Source organism: Neovison vison, chromosome 7 (genome assembly GCF_020171115.1).
Source record: "Neovison vison isolate M4711 chromosome 7, ASM_NN_V1, whole genome shotgun sequence".
In the NCBI taxonomy this organism is placed as follows: Eukaryota; Metazoa; Chordata; class Mammalia; order Carnivora; family Mustelidae; genus Neogale; species Neogale vison.
Genome location: NC_058097.1, coordinates 171093176 through 171119849, shown reverse-complemented (window position 1 = coordinate 171119849; position 26674 = coordinate 171093176). Strand labels below are relative to the sequence as shown.

At 36.6% G+C, this 26674-nt stretch overlaps 1 protein-coding gene across 1 annotated transcript in view; it reads right to left on the bottom strand.

The window, feature by feature from the left end:
* The window catches only part of LUZP2 (leucine zipper protein 2), a 467898-nt gene that overhangs the window by 15673 nt on the left and 425551 nt on the right, over window positions 1–26674 (bottom strand). Inside the window, exon 10 of the mRNA XM_044258974.1 lies at window positions 9170–9262. Coding sequence (XP_044114909.1) covers window positions 9170–9262 — 93 coding nt within the window. The remainder of the gene's footprint in view (window positions 1–9169; window positions 9263–26674) is intronic.

The following is a 26674-nucleotide window of genomic DNA, read 5'->3' as shown; positions in this document are numbered from 1 at the left end:
CCTGAAATTGTTTATTATCGAATGCAAAATATGAACTCTGTACAAATATTCAATATGCAAACTGGTCTGCAATACAGGATGAAATACATGTATAAACCAAGCACTACGGAAACCAAGTAGAGAAAGCCATTTGGTGTTTTCAGGGAAGACGGGGGAATCAAAGAATTATTACTTTCTAAAGATTTTACCCATTTATTTGAGATACAGAGAGAGCAAGGGAGAAAGAAAGAGTGAGAAAGTGAGTGAGAGCGAGCGAGGGAGAGAACACCCTGCACAAGCAGGGTTTGGGAGGCGTAATGGGAGAGGAGAAGCAGATTCCCTACTGAGCAGAGAGTCTGACATGGGGCCCAATCCCAGGACCCCAACATCATGACCTGAGCTAAGGCAGATGTTTAACTGAATGAGCCACCCAGGTGCCCCAGGAGTCATTACTAAGTTAACCATTGTTATTATGCTTTCTATGCAACTTCTGATAAGAACTGACACTTCAGTTCACATTCTTGCAACTTTAAATCGATGCTATAGTAGGGTAACGTGGAGATTTATACCTAACGAGCAAAACAGAAATCTGTTATGAAGACCTTATGAAACTATGTACCATTCTATATTATCTGGAGGCATGTCTGTCCCTTCTGGAAGGAACCACCCCAGCACAGTAACAATACCTTGTATGAAGCCAACCTCTTCAGATGTCTGATGAAATGTAATCCAGAATGATAATGTTTGTTGTGTGGTCTCTAAGCCCAATTATAGCAGGCCATGACTTGCTTAGGAAATTTTGTTAGTGCAGCATCTGCCAACCACTCATCAGGTCCATCAAATACTACACAATGAATACTGGATATAACAGCAAACTAGGATTTGTTAAATCTCTGCCAAAATTGTTTTAGCATAAAAAAGCTGGCATCATTTTCTACTCACACCTCTGTGATTTATTTTCTGCACATTTCCCCCTCTCATTTCCCTAGTTAATACTTGCTGTTAAATAAACTCCCTTTGGTCAGGGACGTGCAAGCAGATGTGATAGGAAGAAAGAGAGCTTGTCCTCTCGATGCTAAACAAACTATTCTGCTTTTCATTTTCTCAGCACATTAAGAAAAATTAAATGTTTGCCACCTATAGGAGTCACAAATATTGTGAAACATATTTACATTAGCATTAAGTCTTAATTCCTAAATGAAAATTAAAATTGAATGTGCTATGTTTTCAATTCTTGATTTGCTATTAAACAATATGAGACTCATTGGCAAACTTCAGACAAATGGGATGGAGCAGGTACATCCTTTGCTTTCCCCATGTGTCTTTCTTATTATCATTTAAGTAAAGCCTTTTTCAAAATAATTTAAACACACACCAAACTGATAGTCCAATATGCTGTTAAGACTTTGGTGATCTACTTAAAATTTTCTAAGTCTACTAAAACCCAAGGCAGAAGGCAAAGAATCCAAAGGGCATTTTTCTAGGTGACCCTTTCTGGCTTGCATAGGGCAGGATATAGAATGAACCCACAAGATATCTAAGAAAATGTATAATCTCCAATTCCAAGTTTGGGATCTTGACATTGAAATTATGAAGATCTCAGATATTTAAATTATGAAGCATCTTTTTAAGAATGAACTAATAAGGGTTTATGTAACTGAATACTGTGTATTTAATTTCATATCATATACAATTATCATGACAAACCTGTAAGAGACCAACATCAAATTTTCTCAGAATGTTTGCCAGGAAATTTTGACAGAAGAAAATCTAAGTAAGTTAATTAGAACAATACACACTCCTGGGCTGTGCCCCAGATCTACTAATTAATAATCGATGGGAATGAAGCTTGACCACAAGCAGTTTTACCAGCTGACCTGGTAAGTCATAGGCATGCAAAAGTTTGAAAATCATTGATCTACATTATATAAATAAGGGATCTAGATTATAAAATCACTTGCCAAAAGTGTTAGAAAATAGGAAAGTTGGCATTAAAATCTAGGTTTTTTGTAATTTCAAGGTTTTCTCTACTATATTGTTTAGTATCAGATCTACCAACAGGAATCAAAAGCATCTCTTCTGCTATTTTTTCCCAAGAGATTATATGTTCTCTCATCAGCTCTCAGTGAGGTTGCTGATGATCAAAGAATCCTGGAATTGAACATATGCTCACATGATAGTTCTTTTCCTCCATACTAGTCTTCATTTCCTAAGTACATCCAGAACAGTTGTTTTTCATTTTTTTTTTTAAGATTTATTTATTTATTTGTTTGAGGGAAAGAGATAGCCAATGGTGGTAGGGAGAAGGTAAGAAGGAGAGGGAGAGACAGTCTTAAGTAGACTCCGCACTGAACACGGCTCCTGATGGAGTGCTGGATACCATAAGTCTGAGATCATGACCCAAGTGGAAAACAAGAGTCAGATGCCCAACTGACTGTACCAGCCAGGCGCCCCGGTTTTTGTTATTCAATCATATAACACACTATGTCTTTCAGTGACTGATTCTGTGTTCATATACTTTTCATTAAGAGTTCACTTTTATATTTGATTGAAATATTCTCCTTATAGCTGTTTTCACTGGCAACATCTGGTTCTGCCCTGGAGAGTGACACTGAACAAGACTGCTCCTATTTCACATTATAGTTTTTTTTCTTTTGAGAAATTGACTAAAATTTACAATTCAAAAATATTTATTGAGGTTTTAAGTGAAAGGCATAGCTTTGCATAAAGGAATGGATAGTGATAATTATTGAGGACCTGCTATGTGTCCATGATAAACTAGGTGTTAAGCTGGACTATCTCACTGGAACCTTTAACAAGTTATATAAGATAGGCAACATTTATCTCCCTCCATCAGAGGAGGAAAATGAGCCTCAAAGGGGCTAAGCAGTCATGGCTACACATCAGGTAACTGGTTGAAACAGAAATGAAACTGATCAACATTATATACTGAATCTCCTCTTGAGCTTTTCCCCTCAAGCTCTAGTAGACACATGTCATTTGTTGTTGTTGAGCTTAACAGTGTCATTTCTAGAATGGAACATGCTTTATCAGTCTTGGCTGATAAGTAAAATCAGATAAGGGATTTCTCTTCCTTATTCTGGATATAGCATTACAATTATTTGAAATTAATACTGCAACTTCATGTAGTTGTTTTGCAAATGTCACCTCAGTTTGAGTTGGAGCTCATGGTCACTGGAAACTCTAATCTGTTACAAGATAAATATACGAAAAATTAATCCCATCTAAATGTTAGCAATTAACAATCTAGAAATAAAATTAAGAAAACAACTCCACTCATAATAACATCAAAAGGAATTTAAAAATTAGGAATAAAGAAAATGAAGTGCAAGGCTTATACACTGAAAATCTGCAAAATATTTCTGAGGAGATTTTAAAAGATGTAAGTAAATGAAGAGATAACCAATGTTTATATATTGGAAGAATCAATATTGTAAGACAATAATTCTCCCCAAATTAATCTATAGGTTCAATGCAAATTCTGTCAAAATCCCAACAGTTTTTTTTCAATTATAATTATAAAGCTGAACTTAACATTAACAAGGAAATGGATGGTACTAAAAATAGCCAAAGCAACCTGGAAGACAAGAACAAAGTAAAGGAAGTTTAACTTTCCAATCTCAAACTTGCCATAAAGCTACAATAATTGATAAAAGTAGGTACAGGCTTAAGGGTAGACATATAGATCAATGAAACAATTGAAGTTAAGAAGGGAATTCAGATTTGTCGTCAATTATTTTTGACAAATGTGCCAAAGCAATTCAGTAGGGAGAATATATTCATTATAACATATTGTTTTTAAGATTTTATTTATTTACGGGGGTGGGGAGAGAACATGAGCAGGGAGAGGGGGACGTGCAGAGGGAGATTAGGTAATAAATGCAAACACTGCATTTACAGTGCAGACACTTCAGAAAACTGTTTCTTAAAGAGTCAGGAAAAAATTTATCATATCCCATTCCATTTCTAGGGATCTACTCAAGAGAAATTAAAACTTATGTTCACACAATGATGTTTATGTGAATGTTCACAGTGTCATTATTCAAAATAACCAAAAAGTAGAAATAATCCAAAAGGTATCAACTGATGAGTGGATAAAGAAAATGTGGTACAGTCCCATAATGGATCCTATTCAGCAACAGAAAGAAACAAACTCCTGATACATGTTACGACATGGAGGAGTCTCCAAATCCTTACACTATGTGAAGGAAATGAGATGCTAACCACTCCCTGTTATATGATGAACTTATATAAAATTTATAAAGAGGCAAATCTACACGGATAGAAACTAGGTTAGTGTCTGGGCTGAGGGTGAGAACAGAGATGAACTGTAAAAAGGCATGGGGATCTTACTAGGGTGATGGACATGTTCTAAAGCTGGACTGTGCTAACAATATGCACGACTCAATCAAGTTCATGAATAACTTAAATATATGCTTAAAAATGTGTGGTTCGGAGGGCACGTGGGTGGTTCAGTCAATTAAGCGTGTGACTTGTAGTTTCAGCCCAGGTCCTGCCTGATCTCATAGGTCATGAATGAGACAGGATCCTTGCTCAGAGGGGAGTCTGCTTGAAGATTCTCTCCCTCTGTCCCTCTCCCCAACTCACACATGTATGCTCTCTCTGTCTCTAAAATAAAGAAATATTTTTAAAAATGTGTGATTTTTTTTTTTGCATGCAAATTACAGCTCAATAAAGCTTTTTTTTTTTTGGCATTTTATTTTTTTTTCAATTTATTTATTTTCAGAAAAACATTATTCATTATTTTTTCACCACACCCAGTGCTCCATGCAAGCCGTGCCCTCTATAATACCCACCACCTGGTACCCCAACCTCCCATCCCCCCGCCACTTCAAACCCCTCAGATTGTTTTTCAGAGTCCATAGTCTCTCATGGTTCTCTCAATAAAGCTTTTTTAAACGATCTTTGTTTTACAAATAAGCTCTAATGTACATTTTTGTTCATTCTAGTTATTAGGAGAGCATGAACCTCTTCTGTTTAGAAGTAAATGGACAAAAATTAACTTATACAATTTTCCCTCCTGCGCTTTATTTTGTCTGAGAACAACAATATAATTGCCTTAATTAATTAACATAAAAGTCAGGGCCCCTATTAGACTTTTGTCTTTACTTGTGCATCTTCACTTGATCACAAAGTCCTCTGGATTTCTCAGTTTGATATTCTGTTGGCTTCCTTCTCTCAACTATTTCTGTTAATGGCTTTATTCAGGTCCCTATTTTTTCATACTTTCATTATTTTTTAAATGTCCTCATTTGGTAGTTTCTAGGTTTTTTAATTTCACAGAGTAGAAAAACAAATTAAAAAAAATAAATGGGAATAAAACTGCCAACTATAATTTTGCCAATTAAGGCCAGTAATATGAAAATTTACCTTAACAACTACCATCTACTTTCACTGTATAAAACTTAAGTTGCATTGATTAATTTGATTTAAAAAAAACCCTCTTCCATAAGATGCAGATGTCAATTATTTCAAAATATACCCAAAGTATGCAGAATACAAATATGGAAAAATGATTGTATTAGTCAGTGTACTCCAGAGGAAAAAAAATTAATAGGATACACACATACATATATAAGAAGGGATTTATTATGGGAATTGGTCCATGCAATTATGGAGGCTGAGATATGTCATGCTATGCCCTGTGCAAGCTGGAGAATCAGGAAACTGGGTGATATAATTCAATCCATATCTTAAATATTGAGAACCAGGGGAGCTGATGATGAGCTGAGGCCAAAGACCTGAAAATTGAGGAAAAGTGGGGGGTATGCTGCTGGTTGAGTCCCCAAGTTGGAAGGCTGAAGAACCAACAGCTCTCAGAAGATGCAGCCACAGAAGATGCATGTCCCAACTCAAAGAGAGAAAGAATTCACCCTTCTTCCACCATTCTGTTCTATGTGGGTCCTCAAGGGATTAGAAAATTCCCACCCAATCCAATTAAATTACTTAATCTACTGATTTCATGTGAAACTCTTATGGGAACACCCATCAGAAACATCCAGAAATAATGCTTTACCAGCTCTTCTGAGCATGTTGATGCATAAACTTAACCATCACAAATTCACCCCTTGTCAATGTGGCACCCGTACACATCACTTTACACCATACTTAATCTCCAAAAAAAGACAATAAGGAGGCCATAATTCTAATATAACTATCTTTCCTAAAACAGAAAATGCACTAATCCCTTTTTTAGAAAAGGGTAAATTTATTTTGCTTTTATTTTATGAAACTATGTTTGGATACCTCATTTGGACATTCAATTAAAGCAGCCAAAATTGGAGCTGAGTCTGAAGCTTGTTAAAGTGAAGTTGAAGGTATTTTCATGTTGTTGTATTAAAATGGAAGCAACCACATTTCATGGCATTAAACACAAATGAGAATATTCTGAGTGATTTTAGACAAGCTGAATAACAGCAGTTTTCATAGATCCAAAGATCCCCCTTCTTTGGGGTGCCTGGGTGGTTCTGATGGTCTGCCTTCGGCTCAGGTCGTGAGATCTCCAGGTACTGGGATGGAGCCCCATGTCGGGCTCCCAGTTCAGTAGGGAATCTGCTTCTTCCTCTCCCTCTGCCTCTCCCCCTGCATGTGCTCTCTCTGTTGCTCTCTCTTTCTCTCAAATAAATAGATAAAATGTAAAAAAAAAAAAAAAAAAAAAAAAAAAAAAAGATTTTCCTGCTTTCTTTCTGTAAGGTTGAGATAATCAGCAGAATTGGTCTTAATACTAGGGAATCCTGGAAAGGAACTAAGTTCTCCATGCTTAAAATTAATCATACTCTGGTTACTGTAGCTTGGGGTGATGATGGTCCACTAGAGTTCTCATGGGGAGCTTAGCAGTGGATAAAATCACATAACAGCTTTCTGATCAATTCCATAGTCCTATATCAACACTGGTCTTGTATATGGTTACATAATAAATGAAGGGTTTTGCAACGGATCTCTCCTACCCACTATCAAAAGTCATACACAGTTTTTCATAATGTTTTAACATTATGAGTCTAATTTAGGCAGCTCCCTCTTTAAAATGTAAATATAAGAGAGTAGGTGTAGCAGAAAATCCCTTATTAAACAATATACTAAAACGATTATATCTTATCTAAACCAAAGTTTTTCAAATTATGGCTCACAAACCTTCCACCTCAGAATCACCTGGGTTGGGAAGAGGCTTACCAGGTCCATATCAAAAAAGAAAAAAATAGAGGTTTCATTTAGTCCTATTCATTTATAATTTCTTGAAGAATTTTTCAGAATCCTAATTTTTAAAAGCTCCTGCATGATTTTTACTATCATTTACATGTGAAATACATTGTCAGTAAAACTCAACCACATAGTAGAATCACCTGGAGTAATAGAAAAAATAAATACAACTAATGTCTAGATCCCACAAGCCAAGATGTTGAGTTAATTTTTCCAGCATCAGCTGGGCATCGGTATATTTTTTAAGAACTCTCCAGGTGATGCTATTTTGAGGACAGCTAAGAACTGCAGCTCTAAAATTTGAAAATTGATGTTCACACCAGTTCCACTCATTCCTACTGCTTACATCTGGTGTCTTTCCCTCATCTCTATTACTCTCACAGACTTTAAATGCAATTGAGTCCTAAACCTATGAATACTGAGCACTCTCTGTACGACAAAGTGTAGCTTCTTAGAACTAGAAACTCCAAAGACTAAGATCTAGACAGAGGTCAGGTTAGAGCGAGAGCATTCACCTTGGTGCAGGGGGAGGCAGATTTTTGAATGGACCCAGATTGGGACCTGCAGCAAGGTAGCAGCTGCTTATGAGACTTATTGAAGGGGAAGGAATTATTAGGGACAAAAAAGGACAATAAAAGTAGAAGGAGAGTCAAACAAGCAAACAACCAACAATTTATGATTTTCAGTAGATCTCACTCCTGATAAGAAAAGTAGATCAGAACTTTGCTTTGGGAATCCTCTTGGCAAAACCCATAGAACTTTTCAGCTTTGTCTCCAGGGGGACCATCTTGTTTGTTTGTTTGTTTGTTTGGTGAGCTTGGTGAAGTCCCAGCTCTTTTGCCGTTTTAGATGCGTCCAGCACCTCATTACAAGAACAGTTTGTTCAAGGCCCACATATGCTTGTGATCAGTACAGAGGCAGGAACAAGGCCACTGAATTCCTCTTAATCTAAGAGCTCAGAGTGGGTACTTCTAAGGATAAGACTCAACATTACTTACAAGGGTGTAGCTTCTAAAATTCTTTAATTTTCCTTCTTTTTTTTTTTTTTTAAGTGATACACAATTAAGATACAACCCAGTTTTAAGCGTACAGTATAATGATTTGGTATATGTCTATATTGCAAAATGACTTTTTGGTAGTTTTAAGAAACTATATCAAAAAAATAAAAACATTCTCCATCAAATTAACCCTATGATCTCATAAGTTAATTAGACATAAACATTTGAAAACCTCAACTATAACCTTAACTCAGACCAAACTCTTTATCTTGGGAATCCAGGGTCTTTCATGTTTAAGTCCCAAATTATACTTTTAGGCATATATACCACTACTTCCTGCACTCTCTTCTCTAGTCATTTTATTCTGATGGTTTCTTGTCTCTGCACATTTACTCACACTGTCAGAGACCTATTTGCCTTTAACAAAATGTTCCTTCCTACCAAAAACCTTCCTGAGTTCTTCATCTGCAAGTATGTCACAGAAATTTTCATTTTTACTTCTCATTAATTTTATTATGTTCTAAATTGGTACATGTTCAAATATACAAAGATTTGAAGGCAAAATTGTTGAGAAATTCATATTTCTAAATTCTGTTTGGCGGCCAATAAAAAGAAAAAAGGACAGACTCCGTTAACTTATGCGTCTGTTCTACCTTATTTTCTTTGCCGTAGCTGGAAGTCTTTGTTGGGCACGTGGTTACCCTCTTGGCTCTCTTACCTCTCCGACAACTCAATTTCATAGCACTCCAAAGAGTCTGGTTACGTTTCCTAACAGAACACCTACTTCATGGACATCCAAAGAACACTTGTTTTTTCAAATTTTAAAGTATAATGTTTAGCTAGTAGATATCACATATAGAATATTTCATGGTGGCATGAACTAGAATTGTTAAAATTCTTATGCTCTTATTTTCCTGTTGATTGCTATGAAAATCATTTTAAGTTATTCTTACATTTTGAGAATTGCACTCAGTGTTGTTCGAATTTTCTTCCTTTGTTGTCTCAGCTTGAGAGCTCTCAGTCCTTCCAAGAATGGTTTGCTCAGGCTAGAGAAAAGAGAGAGGGAGAAACAGGTTCAACCAAGAGATCAATGGGACTTGTAAAATACGGTACAATGGCAACATCAGACTCAAGGACAATGAATACAATGGAATTTGTATACATATATTTGTATACATATTGTATACATATTGTATACATATTGTATGTATATTGTATACATATATTTGCATACATACTCAAAAATTCATAATTTTGAAAATGCATAAAATAAGTTCTGTTCTGTTTTGTATTAGTGAGGTCCAATGGCGTTATTTTCCCACTGGAAATACTTCTTGCATAATAAGTCTTAAGTTCACTATTTCCACAAGGAGCTGGAATCCTGTCTTTTCTCATATTTTAAGTCCAAGTATATCTGAGAAATAAAAGTGTACACTTCATATTCTCAATCAGAAGGAGAAGACTTCATAACAGCTCACTGTAATTTACACAGAGGATTATTTACTTCAACGCTAAATAATGAAGCCTGGAAACCTTAAATATTATCCTAAGATTCATCTCTTTAGGAACACTAAATCTTTTTTAAACATTTATCTATTCGAGAGAGAGAGTATGAGTGGGGTGAGGGGCAGAGGGACAGGCCGACCCCCTGCTGAGCAGGGAGTCCTATGCTGGGATTGATCCCAGGACCCTGAGATCATGACCTGAGCTGAAGTCAGGTACTTAACTCAGAGTCACCCAAGTGTCCCTAAAAAAATTTTTTTAAGGCAATTTTTCAGGTGCTGGCCAGGGAAGAGTATGCATAATTAATATATGTAAATATCCCCATAGGCTGGCTAAGATTATCTACTGAAATGTGTGTTTCTTGGGCAAAGCTGATTTGAACATGCTGTTAGGCACATCAATCTGTGAGGTTACTATTGTAGGATAGACAAAAACTAAACTCTGTGAATGCTAATGTGCTTGGATCTGAAACCATGATCTCAGTGGATCATAGACAAGGAAGAAAAGGGGTTTCTAACCACTGGGGACCCAGGAAGACAAAGACAAGGCTATGGTCTCATCAAAGTACCTAAACCGCTCAGATATTGTTTGTGCTACTTTTACACAACGCTGACCTGGTTTTCCATAGGCAGTTATATTCCTTTGCTGGGGAACAGTCTTACAAATAATACAGTCTTACAAATAATACTTTGATAAAAACAAAAAGCAAAGATATCTCATAAAACTAGTAGAATATTACATGTAAAAAAATCCATAAAACTAGTAGCATATTAGAGAAATAATAGAAAATCAAGCACTTTAGTTGACTAAAATAGTTCCTATATTAAGTTACTCAAATGCTAGGCTTTACGTATAATAACTGATAAACAACTACATACAATTCTTTTTTGCTGTATACGTAAAGGAGTTCAGCTTCATTGTATGAGTTCCAGAAGGCACTAAGTATTTCCCCCTCTCTTAGTCCCTTTTTCTCTTGCATTCTTCCTTGCTTAAGACCCCTGTCTTCTGATCTCCCCTCTATACCTTCTGTAAGAATAAGAAATTTAAACAGGAAAACAAAATGTCTTTGAACAAGCCAGTACTCTGTATTAGATATTGTTGTTGAATATAAAGAGTTGAGAAAGGTGTTGTTTTTGCCTTCCTAGAATTTATCCAATCTGATTTTTATTCACACCAGTAGCCCCAAGATAAAGCAGATTAATAAAAGAGGGCACAAACAAAACTGTATGCATTTGGAGAGAATGGAAGTTAAATCCATTTAGTATAATTATAAAGGGCTTGATGGAAAGGGCAAGCTTTAAAATGGGCCTGTGAGTGATTAAGACAAGAGTGAGTGGGAGCATCCTAGGTGAAGGGAAGAGTATAAGCAAAGATAGGTAGAAAGAATATTCAGCTGGTTTTTTTTTTTTTTTCCCCTGTTGGTTTACAGGGTAGCAATAGAGTCAACATGAGAAAAAATGCTCAAGAAAAATGCTACAAAGTAGGAAGGCAATTCCAAAATGGAGCAGCAAAGTATGTGTTTAAATTTAGTAGCCAAATAAGAGTCCGCTGGATATTTTAACGCAGGCATACGACATGGCTAGAACCTCTGTTAGGGTGATATAGCAGCACTATAAAGGCAAAAATGGAACAGAGGAAAATTAGGGGGTGGATATCAAGAAAGAAACAATAAACATTGATCAAGTAGATGGTAACAAAGGCTTAACTAAAGTATTAATTCTGGCAATCAAAAAGAGATTGCTCTTTGTTGCGAGCAAAGATTAGAACCTACAAAACTGAAAAATTCTATAGAAATAGAGAAACCTAGAGAAAAGGCAGGTTCACAGCAAAGAGGATTATTTGTGTATTGCTAATAGAGAATTTAAAGCCCTCGTGACTCTTAGATAGCTAGACACTACTCAATAGCCATGTTAAATATATTAACATGAATCAAAACAGCCATTTAATCCTGCTAAAATCTACTGGACTTCCTATAACCTACAAATTACAGATAGTTTGAAGAAATAGGTTAAAAAGTGCAGGGGTAATACATAAATGTTAACAGTGAGGGAAAGTCTCTTCCAGCAATCAGAGAAAGAACCCCCACTGCAAAAAGGCAGAAGAAATCCCATTAACAGGCATGGAGTAATTTTAGTAGGTTTTGTTTCTCTTAAAACAGCCAAATCACTGAGCAAACAGCCCCAACATCCCTCGGAAAATTTATTTAGTGTATAATAGCATTAAAGGAAACTGAAACACAAAAGTCATTCATCATTCTAGAAGTAATTATTTGGACTTCTCAATGTTGTCTTTCAGTCTTTGCCCATATCCTCACGGATATTTACAGAGTCACAATTACAGTGCTCGGACATACTTTCTTCTGTTTTTACACACACATGTATGTTTTATCTACCTAGAGACAGACATAAGGCTATAAGCATCCTTTACATGCCTAAATAGTATTTCATAGAATGACCTTGCAAAAATGTGTATTTCAGTTAAAGACTTCGGTGGCTCTGAATTTCAGGTTATAATATGGTGAAGACTATCAGTCTTCTTGGTACCAGTCTGCAGGATAGCTCATATCTCACTCATCACTGGTTTAAGTATCTGACTCTTTATTAGCTGGGAACCCATGAAGGAAAGATATCGTGCCTTACTCATTAACACATCCTTTGGAGCCAGTACATATTTTGTACTCAGTAAGTTTTGTTTTTCCTTTCATCATTTATTTAAGACCTATTTCTTAGGACTAAAGGAAACTAAGAATTAAGGACCAAAACTAAATCAAGAGGAATGGCTATATTTATGGTAAGAGAAATCTTTCCAAAACGTGGCAATCGGAATTCCTTCTAGCAGCATGAGTCAACATTAATTGTGCATCCACTCTGTAAAAGCCGTGTGTTTCGAACTGAAATCAAACACTAAAAACATATTTCTTGATCTCAAAGAGCTATCATTTGCTCCTCATTAATTGTCATTGTATCTTCTACCTTCTTAATAGCTCCTCATTTCATTCTGGAGGGTTGCCTCTTTCACGGTATGGTGTTTCCAAAGTACTATTTTATGTATCAAATTCCCTGACCCCTCTGATATTGGCACATGACCCAAGTTAGGTCATGATACCTCCATTCTTGGAATACTAATTACATTAAGAGGAGGCCATAAATGGTTAGGTACATTAATTCTGTTAGGGTGCCTTGTCCAAGTTGTTTCTATAATACAACTCTTCCTTATGGTTCATACGTGCAGTCTTCTGAAGCAGCCTTTGTTTCTGCCCATTTCCAGGTGTGTTATTTCTATCTTTTCCTTGGTACTAGGAGCTCCTGATGTTATATGAATAAAGTCCCTTCATTTAATCTGGTAAGGGTCAGTGTTGGTTGAATGTTATCAGAGACCTGGATGATACAGGGAGTTAAAACAATAAAATAAAACTGATAGCAAAACATAAGGGCTGAGATAGAGGTTTACCATGGAAACTAACAGAAAGGAAACAGAACCCAGAATAAATAACAAAGGAGTATTATTCAAAAGAATAATAACAGATTCACCAGTGATAGAGATTACATTTTAGGGTAGATATTCAATATGTTCCTAAAAATGTAAATGTGTAGCATATTAATACATTTTAATGTTTGATTTTTTTTCATAAAAGTACTGTACATTTGTGAAAATGCTCCCAGAATTTGGTGGTAAGGCTGAGACAGGGAATATGTCCAAAATAAAAGGTCTTCTCTATCTATCTATCTACCTACCTACCTAGGTCTCTGTTTTTGTGGGCTTCTGCTAATTTGGACAGATGATAAAAAGAGTTTTATTAACTATTAAGTGCACAGAAAGCAGACGGGAAGAATGACAGTGTAACTTTTCTCTTCCATAAGTTTGCCAAGGCTACCCTTGTGCTCACATATTAATAAACTGAGGTGCCTGGTTTGCCAATGTCTCTATCAATACTGAAGTTATCTCCAATTTTCTTAAGGAAAAAAATTACATATATTACTTACAAAAACTGGAGGAGATGATACATTGCGTCACCAGTGTGAGCAACAAAGTATAAAAAGTTAAATCATTTTAAATACAAAAATTTAGTGTTTAACTGAGGAACTGCTTACATTTAAATATAATACATGTTATCTTTAGCATAGGCTTTTGGCTTCAGTGAGATGCTCCTTGTGGAAAGAAGCCTTGTTGAATATGATAAATTAATACAGAATGGGAACTGACTTTGGAGAAAGATAATGTATTTTTGGAGTTAAAGAAATGAGGACTCAGATTCTGGGTTAACAGTAAATAAATTGGGGATGGGAAATTTATGTAATTTCAGAGGGTCTCTGTTTTCTGCTGCTTTGCTAAATTAGGTCAAGAACACCAAACTCACAGTATGGTTTTGTTCTGTTGGTTGTTGTCAGTTTTTTTTTTTTAAACTTTATATTTATAGAGCAATTTTAGGTTCACAATAAAAATGAGGGAGAGATGCAATGATTTTTCATACAGCCCCAGTCCCACACATGCATAGCCTCCCCCATTATCAGCATCCCACACCCGATTGATACAAATGTTATCAAGGATGACTCGGCATCAACACATCATAGTCATTCAGTGCCCACGGTTTTCACTTTTGGGTTTGGAATAATGTATAATAATATCTACCCATTATTGTATTATCAGAATATTTTTCATGGCTCAAAATCCTCTGTGTTCTACCTATTTGTCCTTACTTTCCTCAACCTTGGAAGTCATGGTCCTTTTGATTTTTCCAGTTTTTCCTTTTCTAGAAAGTCCTATAGTTGAAAACATACAGTACGTAGCTATTTTAGACTGACTTCTTTCATTTAGTAATATGCATTTATGTCTCCTCCATGTATTTTCATGGTTTAATAGCTCATGTCTTTTTTTTTTTAAAGATTTTTTCTTTATTTCTCTGACAGAGATCACAAGTAGGCAGAGAGGCAGGCAGAGAGAGAGGAGGAAGCAGGCTCCCTGCAGAGCAGAGAGCCTGATGCGGGGCTTGATCCCAGGACCCTGGGATCATGACCTGAGCCGAAGGCAGAGGCTTAACCCACTGAGCCACGCAGGTGCCCCAGCTCATGTCTTTTTAGTGTTGCTTAATATTCCATTGTCTGGATGTACCATAGTCCAAGACCAGATGACTTCAGTGGTGATTTCTACAAACACTTAATGAATAATTAATACCAATCCTTCTCAAAATCTTTTTAAAAATAGAAGAAGAGTAAATAATTCCAAATTCATTTCACAGGGTCAGCATCAGTCAGATACCAAAGTCAGACAAGTACACTGCAAGAAAACAAAGTTGTAGGATAAGATCCCTGATAAATATGAATGCAAAATATTAGCAAATCGGGGGCACCTGTGTGGCTCAGTGGGTTAAATTAGAGCCTCTGCCTTCAGCTCATGTCATGATCCCAGGGTCCTGGGATCAAGCCCCACATCAAGCTCTCTGCTCGGCAGGAAGCTTGCTTCCCCACCAGCCCCACCTGCCTGCCTCTCTACCTAATTGTGATTTCTGTCTGTCAAATAAACAAATAAAATCTTTTTTAAAAATTAGCAAATCAAATTAAAAAATACACTAAAAAGATCACATACCATAATCAACTGGGATTTATTCTAATGATGCAGGATAGTTCAATATCTGTAAATCAGTCAGTGTGATATATCACATTAACCAATAAAGGATAAAATTATTTAAGCATCTCAGTATGCAGCAAAAGCATTTGTTAAAACTCAACATCCATTTACTTTCCAAAACCTCTCAACAAAATGGGTACAGAGGAAACGTACTGAAGTGTAATAAAGACCATATACAACAAGCCCGCAGCCAATATATTCAATGATGAAAAGCTAAAAGCTTTTCCTCTAAAATGAGGAACAAGACAAGAATAACCACTCTTGCCATTTTTATTCAACAGAGCATTGGAAGTTCTAGCCAGAGCAGGTAGGCAAAATAAATAAATAAATAAATAAACAAACATATGGTATCCAAATGGAAAGAAAGACAGAAACTTGCCTTTGTTCACAGATGACATGATATTATACATATATAGAAAACCCTAAAGATCACTCCCCAAACCGTCAGAACTAATAAGACATTTTGGATCATAAATGAATCCTGTTGCAGGATACAAAAACAATATATAAAAATCTATTGTGTTTCTAAATGCTAATAATCAGAAAGAAGAATTAAGGGGATGCCTGGATGGCTCAGTTAAGCATCTGCCTTCTGTTCAGGTCAGGATCCCTGGGTTCTCAAATGAAGTCCTGTGTTGGGCTCTCTGCTCAGCGGGGAGCCTGCTTTTCCCTCTCCCATTCCCCCTGCTTGTGCTCACAATCTCTCTCTCTTTCAATCTTGTCAAATAAATAAATAAAATCTTAAAAAAAGAAAAGAAAAGAAAGAGGAGTTAGGAAAATAATTCCAGTTACAGTAGCATTAAAGGATATAAAATGCTTAGAAATAAACAAAGATTTGAAAGACCCATACACTGAAAACTAGAAGACATTGATGGAAAAAACTGCAGAAGACACAAATAAGTGCATAAATATTCCATGCTCATGAAGTAGATGACTCAATATATTAAAATGTCCATATGACCCAAAGAAATATATAGATTTAATGCAATCCTTATCAAAATTCTAATGGCATTCTTCACAGGAATAGATTAAATAATCCTAAAATTTATGTGGAACCACTAAAGACCCTGTATAGCCAACACAATCTTAACAAAAAACAAAGCTGAAGGCATCAGGCTCCCAGATTTCAAACTGTATCATAAAACTATAGAAATAAAAAAAAGTACAGTATTCGTATAAAAACAGAGACACATGGATCAGTGGAACAGAATGGAGAGATCAGAAATATACTTGCACATATATATTCAATTAAGTTATGATACAGGGGGTGCCTGGATGGCTCAGCAGGTTAAAGCCTCTGCCTTTGGCTCAGGTCATGATCCCGGGGTCTTGGGATCAAGCCTTGCATCGGGCTCTCTGCTCAGTGGGGAGCCTGCTTCCTCCTCTCTCTCTGTCTGTCTCTCTGCCTACTTGTGATCTCTGTCAAATAAATAAATAAAAAACATCTTTATAATTTATGATACAGATTCCAAGACTATACTATAGGGAAAGTACAGTCTCTTCAATAAATGGTGGTGGGGAAACTGGACAGCAACATGCAAAACAATAAAACTGGACAGCTATTTCATACCATACAGAAAAAGGAACTCAAAATGGACTAAAATCTTGAATGTAAGACCTGAGACTATAGAATTCCTAGAAGAAAATGTAGTTAGTAAACTCCCTGACATTGCTCTTAAAGACGATATGACACCCAAAGTAAAGGCAACAAAAGCAAAAATAAGTGAGATCACATCAAACCAAAAAACTTCACAGGGGAAAGGGTACCATTACCAAAATGAATAGACAATGTACTGAATGGGAAAAAGCATTTTCAAATCATTTAAAGATGGCCAACAGGTACTTAAAAAGCTTGAAAAGATGCTCAACATCAGTAATCATCATGGAAATGCAAATCAAAACCACAGTGAGATATCACCTCACACTTGTTAGAATGGCTATTATAAAAAAGATAAGAATAACAATTGTTGTGACAATGTGGAGGAAAGGGCACCCCACCCCAGCACTGTTGGTAGGGATGTAAATTGATGTGGTCATTATGGAAAACAGTATGAAGTTTACTCAAAAAATTAAAAATAGAACTACTATATGATCCATCAATTTATTTCTCTGGGGGCGCCTGGGTGGCTCAGTGGGTTAAAGCCTCTGCCTTCAGCTCAGGTCATGATCCGGGGTCCTGGGATCGAGCCCCACGTCGGGCTCTCTGCTTAGCAGGGAGCCTGCTTCCCCCTCTCTCTCTGCCTACTTGTGATCTCTGTCTGTCAAATAAAATCTTTAAAAAAAAAAAATTTTATTTCTCTGAAGAAGACAAAAACACTAACTTGAAAAGATATATGCATCCCCATGTTCACTGCAGCATTATTTACAATAGCCAAGATATAGAAAAATAAGTAAGTGTCCAACTATGGATGAATGGATAAAGATGCAAATATAATATTATTAGATATATATAATATTATTCAGCCATAAATAGAATGAAATTTTGCCATTTGCAACAACAGGGCTGGACCTTGAGAATATTACGTTCCATAAAATAAGTCACACAAAAAAGACAAACAGTATGGTCTCACCAAAATCAAAAAACAAAGAATAAAATGAAGAAATAAGTTCATAGACAAAGAACAGATTGACAGTTGTCAGAGGTAGGGACTAGGTGGTGGGCAAAATGGGTGAAGGGGGTTAAAAGGTTAAAGGGTATACATTTTCAGTTATAAAACAAATAAGTTTTGAGGATTTAATGTGCAGCATGGTGACTACAGTTGATAATATTGCATTGCGTACTTGGAAAGTTACTAAGAGAGTAGATCTTCAAAGTTCCCATCATGAAAAAAAAAAATCGTAATTATGTAGGATGTGGATGTTAACTAGAAATTACTGCATTGCTTCTTTTGCAATATATATGAATATCAAATCATTATGCCATATAAACAAAACTAATATCATGTTATGTGTCAATTATATCTCAATAAGAATAGTGAAAAGCCAAAAGGGAAATAGGTACATGTAGCAATGTGGATGATGGCCTGCCACTGAAATTATATTTATTTTCTAATCACAAACTTTGATGTTTATAAATTTTTGAATTGCAGATTGAAAATAAACTGTTTTTTTTAAATAAATACAAAAACAATAAGAGAGCATATACTTAGTACACTATCTGGTATACAATGGAGTCCCCACAGAAATATATGTTAGGTCTAATGGCAAAAGAGTAAATATTATCTTATATGGTAAAGGATGTGATGAAACAGGGACCTTGGGAAGAGGAAATTACCTGGTGTCTTAGTCCAATTAGGTTGCCATAACAAAATATCATATACTGGGTGCCTTAAACAACAGAATATTTTCTCATAATTCCTGAGGCTGAAAATACCCAGATCAGATTTAGCAGGATTTGGTGTCTGGTGAAGTTTCTCTTCTCTACTTGGAGACTGCTGACTTCTAAGTGTGTTCTCACATGGCAGAGAGAGCAAACTCTCTGGAGTCTCTTAAAATCCTACCAGATCAAGGCTCTAACCTTACGACTTTAAGTACTGAATTATTTTCTTAAAGGCATCTTTGCCAAATACAGTTAAAACTTCAACATGTGAATTTTAGGGGGACACAGTTCAGTCTATACCACCCTGGATTACATGGATGGGCTCTAAATATCCTCCTGAGTGTCTATCTAAGACAGAGGGAGATTTCATTTATATACACAGAAGAGAACACAATGTAAAGATGAGGTAGAGACAAGAAGGATACAGAGAGAAGCCTAGGAATGTTCACATAACCACCAGAAATTTTAAGAGGCATGCATAGAACATATTATCCCCTAAAACTCCCAGAGAGAGTGTGTACTGTGAGATTTCAGACTTCAAGTGTGAGAAAATAAATCTCTGTTATTTTAAGCCATCACATTTTTTGTGATGTTACAGTAACCACAGGAAACTAAACAACTACCTCTTCCAGTAATTTAGAAATGTGTTAGATACTCATTTTCTTAGCACTTGATTATGTTCCATAATTCTTCCCAAAGTAAAATAATTTTAAATTTCCTCAGAAGTACATCCAAGATTCTCTTTTCTTTTTTTTTAAAGATTTTATTTACTTATTTGAGACTGAGCGAACAGAGCTTGAGCATGGGGAGGGGCAGAAGAAAAAGCAGACTCCCTACTGAGTAGGGAGCCTGATGTGGGGTTTGATTCCAGGAACCCTGGGATGATGACCTGAGCTGAAGGCAGACACTTACTTCACTAAGCCACCCAGGTGCCCCTCTCGTCTTTTCTCTTCTTTTCCCAAAGCTCGAAACTTTCAAACAGCATGAGAGCCTGTCTTAAACATAAAAACTATTAAAGAAACTGCTTTATAAGTGGATGAAATGAGCATCCTTGGCAGTATACTTGTCAAAGAAAGAATCCCAGATCAATGGCTTATCTTAGTCATTTTCATGTTCTGTTGGAGAGAGTATATATATATTATGTGTGTGGATTTTCTCTACATTGATTTTTATATACTGTGTGTGTGTATTTTTAATATATCACATGAGGAAACTGGAATAGGTGATGTGTGAAGTTCTTTTCTTAGTAGCGGAAAGATCCAGAAGAATAATCAGGGAATGTGAAAGTGAATGGCATGGAAAAATAGCTTTGATTCTTAGCTCACAAACCGTATTCTCACAGCAATGATAAGTGCAACTATATATATATATATATATATATATATATATATATATGTATATATATGCAAACATATGTAAACATATACATCAAAGCATGTTTCTTTCAACTGGTAAGCACTTTAAATATAATATTTAGTGTTCTTAAAACAGAATGATATAGATTTCATTTCTAACCAAGACTGAGTAACAATGATTACATTTACTCTCCTACTTGAACAAATGAAAAAAAAATTGGAAAAAAAGTAAACAATGGTATTAAGAAAACTGACAACTGACAATGAAGGGATAGTGGTACCTTAAAGAGAGGACATAAATGAGATGCATAGAGCCTGTATCATTGTCAACTAGAGACCAAGAGAAGGATACAGAGGAACTGAAACAATGAGAAATGATGGGCACCAAAGACCACTATTGGTAGGGATGAATTCTGCCAAAGCCTACACATGCACTGGCCTCTCCAGAGACCAAACCATGGTCTATATCTTCCTTATAATGAGGACCATAAACATGAGTGAAATAACTGGAATTGTTTTGTTGACTTAATTTATTTCCCAGGGTCCTGACAGAAAAATGAAATAATGATTTTTTTTTTTTTTTTGAGGGAGCAAGCACACATGCATGCACGTGGACAGGGTGGGTGGGGAGAGCAGAGGGAGAAGGAGAGAGAGAATTTTAAGCAGGTTCCGTCTTCAGCATGGAGCACCATGTGTGGCTCCATCTCACGACCCTGGGATCATGATCTGAAGAGAAATCAAGAGTGGGAATCTTAACAAACTGAGCCACCCAGGTACCCCCAAATTGCAAACTTTTTAAAGGCAAAGAAAATGCCTCTTTTATCTCTGTAACTCTTCACAACTAGCATCAACATTGACCAAAGGAAGATGTTTGATGCTACCTAGAAGAACAGACACATCACAGAACTCTTTATACTGTATTTCACCTGAAATCTGTGAGGCTGGTATTATTCGCTCCATTTCTGAGGTAAAGAAAATGAGACTTTGAGATGTTCATGGAGCCATCAAAATCAAAATGCTGCTAATGATTAACCCAAGCTGTAATATTCTGATTTCTTTCTATTTCCAACTCCATCTTAACACCTCCTATTAGACATAGTCGTTGACAGGATTCAACTACTATATATGACTATATGTCTCTCTTTACCCTCAATTTACATAATAACTCTCCAAGCCTCTAGTTTCTGTATTATGTGCTACTGGTAAAAAGAGAGGGTCTTCTACAGAGTACTCTTTCTGTGGAGCCCAGTTTGCTACAATGTACTTTAATTTCATTAAAGTCTCCTTCAAGATCAAGTAATTGCTTTAGGAATTTTTTTCTTTTTAAATTGGGACATAATAATTACAGTCTATTTGAAGAATATAAACACTCATATGTATTTACTAAATTAAATTTACCAAATATATTATTTTTCTACATACTCAGTACTTTGATCTAGTAAAAATCTCTGAAAATTTTATAGATTGTTGACAAATGAAAGTGATAAGGAAAGGTGGTATGAATGCCATCTACCTATAATTTTCCAAGAATCATCCCTTTTTAAACTTTAGCTCACAAATATAAAATGAGACAAAGAGTGACCATGAAAAACTCTATGTGGTGGGGCGCCTGGGTGGCTCAGTGGTTTAAGCCTCTGCCTTCAGCTCAGGTAATGATCTCAGGGTCCTGGGATCGAGCCCCACATGGGGCTCTCTGCTCAGTGGGGAGCCTGCTTCCCCCCTTCCCCCTCTCTCTCTGCCTGCCTCTCTGACTACTTGTGATCTCTCTCTGTCTATCAAAAAAAAAAATCTTAAAAAAACAAAAACCTCTATGTGGTGATAGTTAAAAACAATTTTGGGGAGACTCAGAATGTTAGAAAAAGAAAAAAAAAAGGATGAAAGAACAAAGCTTCCTCCTTGTTCTACCTCTTCTATCCTTATGGTAAAATAATATGTTATAATTCAAATAAAATATATCACTAGTTAATATACAATTTAATGCCCTCCTAGTTCTGGGCTCCTAATTCTACTAAAGTCCTCCTGTTTTACTTCAGCAGAAAATACACATCCTTTTCTTTGGTTACCTCTTATTTCTGAATAACAGCTTTAACTTGAAAGCCCAAAGCTTCCTGACATTCTGTTTCTCTCTAGTTCTTCAGTCTCAGATTGTTTACCAAAGTTAGATGATTGCTAAGAGGAAACACAGACCCTCTTGTGGGATTCTGTATAATAGAGTTATCTCTAAATAAGAGTCAACAAATCATTCCCTAAAAACAAACAGAGCTGACTGGATTCTTAACAAAAACAAATCCTAGAGTGCGCCCAAATCTCCTTTTGGTCTAATGTGAGCAGAAGTTGTCTGTGATAAATTCTATAAATACATACTATTCGAATTATGAAAAATTATTTTGTTGGACAGGACCCCTTGTGGCAACCTCAGGGTGTTCCGTATCTTCTGAAGGAGTCACACATTATCCTCTCTGTGCTTTTGTTCGATTTGCTTTCTGTCCCAACGTGCTTTCTCCTCTGACTCTGTAATCTGAGTCTTACCAGTGCCAGTGGCCCCTGCTCAGTCACTACTTCCTTCTCAAATACCTCGTGAAGACGGTGGTGGGTATGGTAACATCACTGTGATCCAAGGGAGTGAATATAGATGCAACAACTAATAACTTTTCCAGGAGAGGAGATATTAGAATAAAGTTATATGCCAATTTTATGATATATCTTCATGTCCAAGTGGTAAATTATGAGGAAGAAAAAAGGTGTATTAGAATCCCCATTTTTGCAGAGAAGAAAATTAAAACTCAGATAGTGGCTAAATCATTTGTACAAAGTATAATGTTCCTAAGTTTGGTGCAATATTAGGGTATTAGTTTTCTACTGCTTCTATGACAAATCACAACACACTGAGTGGAAAAAGCAAGGCTAGAATCTCAAAATTCTATTGGTCAGATATTTGACATGGTCTCAGTGAATTAAAATCAAGGTTTCCTGTAAGCCCTCAGCATGCTTGGGTCTGTGGTACTCTTGTGCATGCTTGAAAGAACATTTTGAAATGGTCTGAGGCCTTTCCCTGTTCCACTCAGAGCAAGGTTACAAAAATTTCAAACAGTTGATTGCTTTCTTCCATATCTGGTGTGCTGGGTATCGTCAAGATCCATATTCTCATGGATTCTTCTCCTACCCACTTAAGCCCCCATGTTGCATCACCACTCCCTCATATCAGGGAGATCATATGATATTTGTCTTTCTCCGCTTGACTTATTTCGCTAAGCATGATACGCTCTAGTTCCATCCATGTTGTTGCAAATGGCAAGATTTCGTTTCTTTTGATGGCTGCATAGGGAGGGAGACAAACCATATATGACTCTTAATCTCACGAAACAAACTGTGGGTTGCTGGGGGGAGGGGGGTTGGGAGAAGGGGGGTAGGGTTATGGACATTGGGGAGGGTATGTGCTTTTGGGTAAATTGGAAGGGGAGGTGAACCATGAGAGACTATGGACTCTGAAAAACAATCTGAGGGGTTTGAAGTGGCGGGGGGGGGGTGGGAGGTTGGGGTACCAGGTGGTGGGTATTATAGAGGGCACAGCTTGCATGGAGCACTGGGTGTGGTGAAAAAATAATGAATACTGTTTTTCTGAAAATAAATAAATTGGAAAAAAAAAATCCGTATTCTCTGATGTGGTAACCACTTAGCACATATGGTTAGATTAAGTTAAATAAATTTTAAAAAATAAAATAAATAAAAGTCAAGGTTTCAACAGGACTATGTTAATTTCTCAAGAATCTGCAGAAGAATATAGTCCTCTTTCACTAGCTGGGGGAGCCCACTCATGTCCTTCAGCCGTACCTTCCATCCTCTGTCTGCAAACTAAGCAAATCTCTCTCTCTCTCTCTTTGTCTTCCATAGTCACAACTCCCTCCTTTTGCTCTTCTTGCCCACTTTTAAGATTGCTTTACCTTGCACCCCTATAGGTAATCCAGGTTAATCTCCCCATTTTAAAATCAGTTTATTGGCAACTTTATTTCTGTCTGCGTCCCAGTCTGCTAGAAGAACGACATCAGAACAGGTTATCTCACAAAAATTTAACTAAGTACAATTTGGAAAACTACCATGAAAGATTTCTTTTGATTGCTTTGAGAATAGGGCACAGTATAGTGAGCCGACCCTTCGGGAGGGTCAGGTAAGTTTTCCTGAAGAAGTAGCCTTGAAAACTAACCTGAAGGATGAGCATTTCCCCAGGTGAGGAGGCCAGGCAGAACCTCCTAAGTGAGGGAGAAGAATAGGTACAGGATTGAGGGATAAGAAAGCTTTCTAATTTTAAGGAACCCAAAGGAAGCAATATGCCTGATGAAAGATAAGAAGTGATGAAAATCCAATCGGAGTGGAAGGAATGGGTGGCTCATGAATGTCTGCCTAGAATTCTCTCTCCCAACTTTGACTCTTAGCTCTACCCCCAGAGGCATCCACATTTTTTTTTTTAAATTTCTTTTCAGCATAACAGTATTCATTGTTTTTTGCATCACACCCAGTGCTCCATGCAATATGCGCCCTCCTTAATACCCACCACCTGGCTCTCCCAATCTCCCACATTTTATATAGTTACAGCTTTCTTGTCCATCTGACCCCACACCGATGCCCTATGTTCCCCCTCTACTGCATCCTCCACAATGCTGATAGGGCAATGTGGTGAAAGACAAAGCTGAAGGCGATTGTGTTGATTGATCTTCCTGACTCATTTCGCCTTGGGACAGAAGGAAACAGAAGCTCCTTTAAAACCTTCTTCTACCTCTCTTTATATACCTGCCTGTTACCCAGTTACTTTTCTCACTGTCAGTACTCCAAACCTCACCACTCACCATTTTCAAACAGTCCCTTCTTCTCTTTCCTCTCTTGTTCACTTGTGTGTGTAAACACATGCATACACACATGTGTCTGCACAGGGTTTTTAGGTCTTGCATTATTCCCAACAGTCCCCTTCTCTGTTCCTCAGCCCATGGTTACTTTTACCTTCCCCCAAATCCTTTTCCAGATAAAGTCCCACTTACGCTTGAAACACACTTGGGAGTCTAACATGCACTAATGAATCTTTCCAAATTCTCCCATGGAAGATCACATTTTTCTTTGCCTTCTGTCCCTCCCTAAGATTTTTTATCATTGACATATGTTAGTTTTCATTTCTAATATGTTTAATTATCTTTCTCCCTTACTATACTGAAGACTCTATTAGAAATCGTTTAGTTGTAAGTTATATAATCCCCAACTAAAAACAACCTAAACACTAAGAGTTATTTTCTCACATAAGAAATCCTGAAATAGGGACTCCTGGTGGCTCAGTGGGTTGAGCCTCTACCTTCAGGTCAGGTCATGGTCTCAGGGCCCTGGGATCGAGCCCCACATGGGGCTCTCTGCTCAGTGGGGAGCCTGCTTGCTCCCCTCTCTCTGGCTGCCTCTCTGCCTACTTGTGATCTCTCTCTCTCTCTCTCTGTCAAATAAATACATAAAATCTTAAAAAAAAAATCCTAAAATAGAGGAGTTCTTGAGTTGGTTAATTTCATAATCCAGATGTCGCCAGGATCCAGTAATTTTCCATCTTTCTGCTTCTTGTTTTCAGAACACTCCTACATAATTAGGAGATGGCTACAGCATTTCTAATTTAATAACTTTCTGAATTATTCTTTTGGCTATAAACTTCCATATGTCCACTACATATTTTATCAGTTGTAGATGGTAGAGTCCAATTAATAAAACAATTTAAAAAATTATTAAATTAGTCCCCAAGAGAAATTATTAATTCAGGAGACCCTAATATATCATAAAGATATGCAAGTCTTCCAAGAACTCGAAGTATTCATATTCTTAATGGTTGTACCACAGCAGCAGAGAGGAAAATAATGTCTGCAGGTGATTAAATGTACAACTAAAATTCAAGCACTTGATAACAGCAGAATCCATTTATAGGTATATAAACCAACACCAGGAAAACAACTCTACAGAGATGACAACAGAAAAAAAAAAAAAGATGTAATTAGTGAAACACAATAGTTACATAGTGCCACAATAAAGATGATTCCACAAACCAAAAAGAATGGAATTTTGGAGTGACTGCCTGATTCAGTTGGTACAGCATGTGTATTTTGGAGTGTATTTGAATGTGTTGTATGTGTTTGTATATATTTGTATGTGTATGTGTATTTTGGAGTGACTATGCTGATTCAGTTGGTACAGCATGTGACTCTTGACCTTAGGGTCCTGAGTTCAACTCCATGTAGGGCATAAAGCTTATTTTGAAGAAGGAGGAGGAGGAGGAGGTAGGTGGGGAATCGAATTTGTCCAAAAAACCCTGTTATTTAGGTCCAGAAAATTAGAGTGCCTTAAAATAGGTTGGGTGTAGCAGGTTTTCCTGGAGGAAAATGTGGTCAGTTAAAAATGGGGGAGGAATGATCATACTTTATTAGAAAATCAGAAATGGAAGATGTTCATTCTTGGACATTTCTTTTAAAAAATACTCAGAAAATGACTTTAGCCATATGAACAAAGTATGTGGTATGAGACAAAGTAATTTGCTCCAAAGTAAAGGTCTTTTGTTGTTCCTTTGTGTCCATCATACTAAGACTATTATGGAACCATTCCCATTTTTATACATTAAAAATGTTAGACTTCAAAAAACAGTG